We start from the raw sequence: 10708 nt of genomic DNA, 5'->3' as shown, positions 1-10708 counted from the left end.
CACAAGCGCTACTTCGCAGCAATTTAGGAGGAAACTCCTTTGGGTTGCTCAGAAGAATGAAGTGTGAGATGCAGAAGTTTTGCAGGATGACTCAGTTTGGGGACAATGAGTTAAAACACCAGGAGTTCAGCAATGGTTGCATTTCACATCAGTTCAGCACAACGATTTCATTGCTCGGGAAGCAGGTTGTTGCATGTTGCATCATTGACTGAAGAGTTTATCTGCAAAATCCTACTCCCCCTGCAAGCCCTGGCTTCCAGCTAATTTTTCCTAGCCCAGCAAAATGCTGATTTCTAACCCATTTTCCACCCTTGAAATTCCTGCTTGAATGAAGCATCCTCTGCATCCCGAGTGCATGCCACTGCATTTGCTCATCCTGGCTTTGAGCACCATGCTGCATGTGGGATCTGCAATGGATACATGAAATAATGATTGTGCTCAGTGCTTCTGTCTTCCCAAAGCACTTTCCCAGCTACACGTGGGTGGTGGGAAATGCTTTGGATGCACTAAACTTGCTACTGGGTGCAGGGCACGGTCTTGCAAGAACACCTTCAGGGGTTTGCAGGTCATGCGGCTCAAGTAGAGATATGTAATGTATTTTCACAGGATCCATTGATGCACCACATCTCACTAATCATTTACAGAATGTTTCCCAGGGAGAATGAGTTAAGACTAATTAGCAGCACTAAATAAACTAATAGCTGGAGGAGAAAGGAGATTTCAAGTTGCGCTTTAGTTTTTTTAAGTGTTAAAGATGGTTAAAGCATCTTTAAAGGTGAGGGGTCATTTTCTGGGAGCTGGAGTAAAGCAGCTCATCAATAATAAAGGAGCCGGAGATGGAGCAGCGGCAACGCTGGAGCACTTGGGAAAATGCAATTATGAGAATTGCCTTACGCTCTGCAAACTGCCCTGGTGATTTGCTTAAAGGGAACATCCAAATGCACTTAAATATTTCAAAGATTTCATTGCAGCAGATCTAGTAAGCTAAGCCAAGCAACCTAAGTACTGGGAGGGGGGAGAAAAAACAGCACATCTGATCAGGGGTTTTTAATTCACACCCAGCCAAACATGACATGACATGGCATGGCTGCGATCACCGTTTCTGCCTCCTGGGCTCTCCTGCATCTCACCAATGCCTGCAGTGTTCGAGGGTTCAGCTTCATCTTATTTTCCTTTGATTAAAAGCAACCTCCTGCAAAAGGCTCATCGGCCGTTGCGTGTTTGGGTGCTCTGCTCTTGGTGTGGTGGCCTTGGAATGCACCAGCCTCTGGATGCCAGCCTCAAGGGACTGCTCCAGCCTCTGTCTCGGGGGGCTGAGGGCCCCAGCCCCTTATATACTTGAACTTCCCTTGGGCAGCCTGAGAAGTGCTGGAAGGAAGGTGATGGCTGCTTTTCCTCCGGTGCAGACACTGAGCACCCTGTCTGCACGGTGCTGGGGAGCACCTCCTAGGTGGCACCGGCTGTGTCCTGCACCCCAGTCTGTGTGGCTGGATCCTGCGGTGGACTTGTGCCTTGGAGGCTGGCCCAACAGACAGTGCACCAGTGGTGGCTGTGGGCACTGTGTACCCCCTGCACCCCCATATATACACCACTACATACCCCCATGCACCCCTGCGCACCCCTGATGCACATCCCTGTAACCCTTGTGCAGCCCCCCCCTGCACTCTCCCAGTGCACAACCTACACACCGTGAGACCTCCTTTTGCCTCCCCACGCACACCCTGCACCCTCCTGTGCACATTCTTGCACCCCCATGTGCACAACCGGCACCCCCCTGCCGGTAGTATCTGGATGCTAACCACCCCCACCCCCCCGCCATCTCCCGGTACCCCTCGTGCACATTCCCACTCCCCGGTCTGGGCCCACCCCTGCACCCCCGTGCTTTCCTGTGCACCCCACTGCACCCTCTTGGGCAAACCCCTGTGCACCCCTGACACCAGCTGTGCACCTCCCTGTACACCCCCTGCATACCCCCCCGTGCAGACCCCTGCACCTCCCCATACACCTCCTGCCCCCTCCCTGTGCACACACACTCTTGCACACCCCTTGTGCACCCTGTGCAAAACCCTGCACCCACTGCACCTCCTTTGTGCACACTGCCATGTGCATCCCTGCACCCTGCTATGCACCCTCTACACCCTCCCCGTACAGGCCCTGAACCCCCCTGTGCACCCTCAGTGCAAACCCCTGCACCCATCTCTGCACCTCCCTGTGCACCTCCTTTGCACGTCCCTGCAATCCCTGTGCACACCCCTGCACCCCACTTGTGCACCCCGTCTGCAAACACCTGCATCCTCTTGTGCAAACCCTGCCCCCTCCCTCATGCACTCACCCCTGTACCCCTGTGCACCCCGGTATCCTCCAGTGCACACGCCTGCAACCTCCTTCTGTGCTCCCCGTGCACGCCCCTGTGCAAACCCCTGTGCACCACCTGCACCCTCCCTGTGCACCCCTGCACTGCACCCCCTGCCCCCCGTGCACACCTCTGCACCCCCTGCAACACCCCCCATGCGCCCCCTTCCCCCCTGTGCATACCCCTGTACCCTTCCTGTGCAGCCCCTGTGCCCCCCCTGCAACACCCCCTGCACCCTCCCTGCACCAACCCCTGTGCACCACCCTGCACCGCCCCTGCGCACCCTCCCTGTGCACCCGCCCTGTGCAACCCCCGTGCACTTCTGTGCACCCCCCCCTGCACTCTCCCTGTGCGCCCCCCGTGCACCTCACTGGACCCTCCCTGTGCACCCCCTGCACCTCCCGTGCACCCCCCCCACCTCCCCTGCGCCCCTCCCGTGCACCCCCCTGCCCCCTCCCCGTGCACCCCCTTGCACACCCCATGCACCGCTGCACCCTCCCTGTGCCCCCCCGTGCACCCCCCCGTGCACCCCCTTCACCTCCCCAGAGCCCCCCGCGCCCCCGCGCCCCGCCCCGCCGCCTCCCGCTCTGCCCAGGGCGCCCCCAAGCGGCCGCAGCGGGCACGGGCGCTCCGGGCGGGGGGCATGGGGGCGTGCCCGCCCCGCCTCTCTCTCCTCGCCCGCCACTCTATGGTGGCCGCTCTAGGCGGCTCGGAGGCCTCCGCCGGCGGGGCGGGCCGTTGGCGGGACAAGCGTCCCCTCAGCGGGGCGCTCCCGAGCCGCGCTCCGCCGCCGCCTCTTATTTATTTTTTCTTCCTCCTTTTCCCTTTTTTTTTTAATTTTTTTTTTAATTCTCCCTGAAGTCGCTTCCCCCTCAGCCCCGTCCCCGCCTCCCCCCCCCCGCCTCCCTCCCCTCCCCACTCCTCAGGGCCGGGACTCGGGACGCTGCTCGGCGCCCGCCCGCCGCTGCCCGTGAGGAAGAGGCGGTCTCCTCCCCCCCCTCCTGCCCCGCTCCTCCCGCCCCGCTCCTCCCGCCGACCGGGACTCGCCCCGAACCGGGTGGGAAACGGTCGCTGCCCGCTCCTCCTCCTCCTCCTCCTCCTCCTCCTCCTCCTGCAGCGGGGGCCGCATCCTGCTGCCGGGGGGAGGGAATTGATGTGGAGACCCAGCGCAGCATCATGCAGCCCCCGCCGAGGAAGGTGAGGGCCCGCCGGGGGAGGCGAGGGGGGGGGGCGGCTGAGGGGGCTGCTGAGGGGGGGGATCACTGGGGGGATGGGGAAGCTGGATGCGGGGGGGGAGCGGTGGCGGCAGGTTGGGGCTGCGGGTGGGCTGTGAGGTGGGGGAGTCTGGAGGTGTGTTAGGAGAGGGGAGAGCAAGCGTGAGGAGGGAGGGGGGGTGCGGGGGTGAATTGGGGGCGGTGGGGTCATGGGGAGGGGGGCCCAGCGAGGTGGGTGAGGGGAGGAGGTCTGAGGGGCGGTTGGAAACTGGGGGGGGGGGGGTGCGGGGGTGGTGTGGGTCAGGTGTGGGAGGTGGGCTCTGGCGGCATGGGGGGGGGCGGGGTGCAGCGCTTGGTCGGGGGTGCCGGGCTGGCTGTGGGTGCCCCCCGTGCCCGGCGGGGGCTCTCCGCAGGGAGGAGAGCGGTGGCTGGTAGGGCTGGCGGCGGGTCTGTGGCTGCAGGGGGCTTGGCTGCGCGGAGGTGTTGGACAGCCTGTACCGGCTGTGGGGTGCTGCCGGCTGTGTTTTGGGGGCTCGGCTGGGTTCGGGTAACTATGGTGGGTTGATGCCAACAGCGACGGGTTGGTTGTCTTGGAACAGAAGGTCACGGCTGGAGTTGATGCAAGGATGCAGGCTATCCCGGCGCGTAACAGCGCGGGTGAACAGGGGCAGCCAAAAATGTAACATACGTGTGATGGGAACATCATGCAGCGGGGAGGCTTTTTTGTATCCATGCAGTCCATGGGAATATGGGGTGCTTTGCATTCAGGGGGAGCTGGTGGGGGAAGAGACGTAAGAAGGAATGTAGATTTGGGAAAAAGGCTCTTTCTAGTGTGGCTTGCTTGTGTGGGCAGGTTGTTATCTGGGAGACCTGAGCTGTGGTGGGGTCTTAAGCTACGTGTAAGTACTGATACCTGGAGATTTATTGGTTAGTGATTTTGAGGGTTGTATGCAATGGTCGGTGTGTGGGGGGGATGGGGGAGCTAGAGATGGTGAAGCGAGTCTCGGGATGGAGAGGCTGCTCCTTTACAGGCACCGTGGAAGGGAGTTTTGTGGTTTTGAGATTTGTGCATGTTACATATTCTTTGCGATGCTGCCTGATTAGGGTGGTTTGGGCTGTAATCATTTACAGCCTGATTATCATAGCTCGCTGTAGATGTTTGAGATTTCATATGTGATGTTGAGATTTGTCAGTGAGGAGAGGGAGTTTGCAGGGGTTTGCCAGGTGGAGAACTGTATAATAGTGGTTAGGAGAGATTGGGAGGGGAGGAAGACTTGTGAGGGAGCATAACAGAAATCCCTTGTCATCCCCTGGGCTCCCCAGTAGCCCTGGCAGGCAGCTGCAATGAAGATCTCTCCTTGGCTCGTTCCTGCTTCTCGACCTCTTGTTTTGCGGGTGGACTCTGCTTTTGTTAAACAGTTCTTATTTCTATTTTAGTTTACGTTTGGTGGCTTATTTATATTACATGTATGTCATTCTTTGCCTATATTATTTCATTTAGGATTATTTCCATTACATGGGTCATCTTGTGTGGGTTTGTTTATTTTGAGTAGGGTTTTTTTTTATATATGGATAAAAACGAAAATGCTGAAAGTTCATGTTAAAAATAGACGCTTTTTCTGCTTAAAGTCAGGGGCATACATGGTGGTTTTTTTCTTTTTCCTGTGTGAAAAACTTGTCTTTACATAATGTTGTCATTAAAAGGGTGTTTGTTGCTGGGGGTTTGTTTTCAGTGGTAAAATTGAGGAGGCTTTTGCTAGCTGATGAGATGTAGGGTTTTTTTGGGTTTGGGTTTGTTTTTTTTTTTTTTTGCCTGGCTAGCAAAGAGAGAGATCTGTGTTGTCTTTCTCTCGGAATTTTTCATCTGCTTCCCCCCTTACAGAAACTAGCATTTCTGTCCTCATGAATGCATAATGTCTTCAGATATGCTGGTGATCATTTTTTAGGCCGATACATGGATTCCCTGTGATCACTAGAGGGCTTAAATGCCAAGACCTCTTGTTTTATAAGAACAAAACAACCCCAAGGTTCCCTTCCAAAATCAAATCATTCCTGCTACCTGTGTCAGTGGTGCTATCTGCCAGTTATCAAGTAGGTTACCAAAGTGTTGAAATTTCAGCTTCATGATCACAAAGGAAAATTACACCAAAACTAAAAGCATAAGGCCAACCTTCTGAAGCCTTTTTTAGAGGGCTCTTTTAATCTGATGCATAATCAAAAAACAACTTGATTTTTAAATTGTCTTTAAATGATAGCAACTGTAGGATGGTCTAATAAATTTCAAAATTGTGTGACTTGCACTGAAGTGCTAAATGTATACGCTTTAATTTTATTTATTTTTTTTTTCACTAGTGGCCTGCTGCTTCTTTTCTTGGTAGGCAACACCCATTTGTTGCACACAAACTACCCTCCCAGGTTTTGGAGTAAAATTTTACTTAATTATTGAGCATAAGCATGAGATTCTTGCCGTGTGCAGTGTAAGCCTGCTGGGGTGACAGCACTTATTGAAATAAGTGTTATGAATATAGCGTAGGGTTAAACTGCACACTTAACCTGGTGTTTGACTTTTCCAGAAATGTGCAATTTCAAAATAAATGAAGGACATGAATTGTTTTTTTTTTCTTGTTGAAATTTGACTTAAACTCTACAGAAAATGTGTTGTCTGTGGTTTTTTGTAGGTGAAAGTTACACAAGAGCTAAAAAACGTTCAGGTTGAGCAGATGACAAAACTTCAGGCCAAGCATCAGGCAGAATGTGAGCTACTTGAAGATATCAGGTAAGGTTACAGAAAATGCTACCAAAATTCCTTTAAGGTCCACTTTTTTGGAAGAATGTTTGAGTTACAAAACTTCAGGAACTGACGATGGAATTTCCTCCTTGGATTTCCTGCTTTTAGGCTGTTAAAAGTTTTGACACAGCTGGAAATTATAACTGGAGCTAACACAATGCAAACCATTTTTTCTTTTCTTCAATGGGGGAAATGTTAAAAAAAGAAAAAAAGAATTCACAAACAACATACAAAAAGCACTGGTCTTTTCAGCAGTATTTCTCCATATGATAAACTAAGACTTTGATTTACCAGTTGTAAGAGGCTGCTAAAATTATTAAAATATTTTAAAACCACTGATGATTTGTATCTCACTAGAGATCGCTTTGAACAGCACTTTTAAATAGATTGTATTTTTTACCAGAAACTTATAAGAAGATACTTGCCATTTATGGTTTAAAACTCTGTACAGGTTAAGATCATTAGGGAAAATCTACATGGCATCAATTGTGAGGGGTTTATTATTAATTTAACCTCATGTGATTGCTTGTTTTGAAGTTAAGTTTGCTTTTAATGAAATATTGTGGTACTGGGTACCTGGTGTTATATGGAGGATTAATCATTCCATTTGCAGAGGATCAATTTCTAGAATGGTTCTTCTGTAAAATATTCAGCAGTAAGTCCACTGCTGTCCTGCTCTTTTTGGCAGTGCATAGTCTACCCATTAATTATTTAAATGAGATTTCTTGCTTTATATTTGTATATAAAATGCAAATGTCTTAACTCTGACAGGTGACGTACTGTTTGTCTTCTGTGGGTGTTGAAACACTTTTTTGTATGGGAAAGATCAGAGCCTTCATTTCCTTAGATTAAAATCAGTGGCTGTGCAGTGTTTAACTAGCAAATGCTGAGTAATAAGTAATAGACTGATCCAAGAAATTTGTTCCCCATAGACAGAAACTTAGGTTTTGAACGTCTAGGCCAGGTACTGCTGCTCTCGTCCAAGTCTTGTTAGCATTTCCTATTTTTCAGGAGCTTATAATCACTTCAGTCTGTATTCTGCTGAAAGATGTCATAAGCATTATTAGCCTGTGGATACAAAACCAGGAAAACAGCTGAAAATGCCAACTTAAAATATTTTTCTCTAATGTGATTTAATTTCTACCATCAATTTAATTTTTAAATTTTAATGTTACGCATTAAGAAACCAGGTTAATGTATTTAATTCAGAAACATGGTTGTAGTCCGTGTTGAGCGTTGTTGTTGCAAGCAGTCTGCGTTTGCAGAATCACTGTGTGGATTTACAGATTAAACATTCTTTAAACATGGAATGATGTGATAGGATGTGACAGCTTGATCATATCAATAATTTGTTCAAATATCGGAGAACAGAATAAGAGAGAACCAGAGAATTCTTGCTTGTAAGCATTTGCTGACACCCCCCAGCCCCCTCCCTGATCTTGCTTTGTGGCACAGAAGCCTTTTAATTCTACCTAGCTGTGAAGAGGGAACTGGACTTTGGAGACCTGGTAGTCTTGATACTTGTGCCAGTCAGTGTGGAACACTCGTGTGAGAAGTTGGGTGTCAACCTCATCATCCCATTACTTGTGTTTTTATGACCGTATTCAGGATACGCAGCCACCGTGATTCCGGAGTGTTCCAGATAGCAGTGCTCACTGGAACCATGTGCAGGATCTTTTTGTCTCTGGAATGAATAATTATTTTTATAGAAAGCACCCTGCTGTTACTAAAAAGTGCTAAATTTTAACCGAATGCTGGTTGTTTATCAAGACTTGAGAGAGTTTGGGTCCTTTTGTAGTGCCGTTGGAGCTTTCAGGCACTGCAAGAGCACAAGTTTGTACTCTTGTATTGTGGTGCTCTGAATTCTACAGACTTAACTGCTGCAGTGGCAACAAGAAACTGAATACGTGGCTTGCAAGCTAGTGATTAAGAATTCATATTTTAAAATGTTAAATTATTGCAAATAATTACTGCATTTGTTAGCATATAAATGCAAGCATTCAAATCACATAGGCAATACTTATAAACGATAGTATTTGTATAGGATTTAAAACCCTTAATTACATTTTTTATATCATTTCAGTTCAGTTTTGTATACAACTGAAAAGAAGCAATACAAGGGAAAGATCAGAAAGATCTCTTACAAGTTCTAGCAGAATACATCCATTGTCTAGTATACTAGCAGATGATTTTTGGCAGCCTACCAGATCATAAGCATACTTGCCATTCCAATAGCTTTTGATATCTTTATGCAAAACTGAGCGTGGCTTTAGATGTTTTTAGTTTGAAGACTTAAACTATGTCATTTGGAGAGAATGAAGACTGAACTACTGTTTATTCTGAACAGGATTCTTTTTGGTCAGGGCTTAGGCATATAGGTGTAACTGCCTTTTCTTTAGCCCCTCTACAGATCTCCTTGAGGGCTGTACCTAAACAAAACCACTGTGTTTATTTGAATTTAAAATATGTCATCTTTCTGAGTGGTAATACAGTGTTTTGTATGCAAGGATGTAGATTCAGATCCTGGAGGCTGGGAAGAAAAGGCAACACAGAATCATAGAATTATTTAGGTTGGAAAAGACCTTGAAGGTCATCAAGTCCAACTGTTAAACATATTTTTGCTTGTGGAAAATGTACCTGGGACTTGACAAAACTGTGTGCTGGTAGTTGAGTGGAAAGATTTACTGGTGGTTGGGCAACTATTGGCACAATGTTAAATTCTAGTACATTAAAAAAAAATTTAAAAAGTGTCCATGGCAGTCTTAAAAATTGTGTTGTGTTTTTCTTCCCTGTGGAGGTTTAGGAGCAGTAAAGCGGAAGTATCATTTCATGACTTGACAAGACTATACTAAGTGTTTTGAAATGTGTTAGCAAATAGGTTTAAAAATACATTTCTGTGTTTATAATCTCTATTTGGCTCTTCATGTTACATTTCTTCATACTTAGTGACTGGGGAATTTGTGGAACAAGTGATTCAGGATGCTTTTAGGATCATTGGCTCAGTTTTAGGCATGACATATGTTTATCTTCTCTAGCTCACTAAAGCTACCATATCCTTTCATGTGGTAGATTTGTGCTGGCATTACTATAAAAAGATTGTCTTTCTGCAACTGTGATGGAGAACGAGGTTTTTCCCCCTGAAAAGTAAATGTAGGTTTTGTTGCTGTGAACCAGAAATCCTTCAAAGTTTCTCTATGGCTAGAAGTACTTCTTCACTCTACCTGCACCTGGATGGTTTTAGGCAGCAAGTTAGTTTTTTTTTCTGGGGACCAACTGAGTTATAAATGGCTAAATTTATCAGAGGTGTTGGGAATTTTCATAAATTTTATTTTGGTTTAAAGATTGCCTTATTTGATCGGTGGTAGTAAATAAGTCACATGTAGTAGCCTGAAATTGTCCTTAGTTTGCTGAGACGTAGGCATAGTTTCCTCTTGTGTGTGTGCATGTGTCTGCAAAATTGTATAATCCACATTTTACTTCAACTTGGTATTTCTGTAATGTGTCTGTATGCTATAGACTTTATAAATGTGTTAGGGGATAGTTGCTTTACCTTGAACACTATCTCAAGGCCTGCTTTTCAAAAGAACTTTCTATGCCTTTGCAGTTTTTGTTAATGTATTCAAAAATGTCTTTTTTAACACTTCTTCGCTTTCATGTTTTGCCAGAGAGAATGAGGTTGTGGTTACGTGGCTGTTTTAATCTGTTCTAAAGTCTGGACTGCTACTGAAGGGCCAGCTCCTTTTGCCAACTATTTCTGCTGTCTCCCTGTAGGAGCACCATGATGGGGGAGCCATGGGGATTAGGGAACTCGCCCACCTGAAATCAAACCTTACCTGACTTGTCTCCCAAAAAGGTGTAATTTTTGGATAAAATCCATTCCCTGATCCAGCTTGTTGTGTGGCTGCACAAGTGTCGCTGCTAGCGTGAGAGGTAGGAGGAATGAGTACCTGAGGAAGGAGAGGGAAAGCAAGGCTGTGCAGTAGCAGGCCAGATTCACGCAGGCTTAAAGTCACTGTGTACCTGCAGCCTGATGCTCCTGTAGAAGGCACAGCTGCTGCATTCTGAACTACAGAGCTGGAAAGGCCAGGTCATTTCAGCCTTAGCTGATTTTTCCTGTCTGGATATATTGATCCTGTGTTGTTTCATCGTTTTAAGTCAGTTGCCTGTACAGTGTACTGAAAATAGATGTGAAGATTGCATGATTTCTGGTAGAGGTGAAATAGCAATACAGGCCTTTCATTTGTTGAGTCCTGAATTCAGTATTTCATTGCTTCAACTAAATAAAAAGTGTAAAAGGAATTCTCAGAGTCACAGGCTCATAATCTTTGTGTGCTCCTGATACGGATGCAGATA

General features: G+C 47.7%; 1 protein-coding gene across 1 annotated transcript in view; it reads left to right on the top strand.

Moving 5' to 3' along the window:
• Positions 1-2917: 2917 nt before the first annotated feature.
• The window catches only part of FCHSD2 (FCH and double SH3 domains 2), a 163749-nt gene continuing 155958 nt past the window's right edge, over positions 2918-10708 (top strand). The window contains exons 1-2 of the mRNA XM_080374912.1: positions 2918-3550; positions 6246-6343. Of these exons, the coding sequence (XP_080231038.1) occupies positions 3530-3550; positions 6246-6343 (119 nt within the window). The 5' untranslated portion in view covers positions 2918-3529. The remainder of the gene's footprint in view (positions 3551-6245; positions 6344-10708) is intronic.

Source organism: Falco punctatus (genome assembly GCF_963210335.1).
Source record: "Falco punctatus genome assembly, chromosome: 2".
In the NCBI taxonomy this organism is placed as follows: domain Eukaryota; kingdom Metazoa; phylum Chordata; class Aves; order Falconiformes; family Falconidae; genus Falco; species Falco punctatus.
The sequence above is the reverse complement of the archived record's forward strand: the minus strand, read 5'-3'. Positions and strand labels throughout refer to the sequence as shown.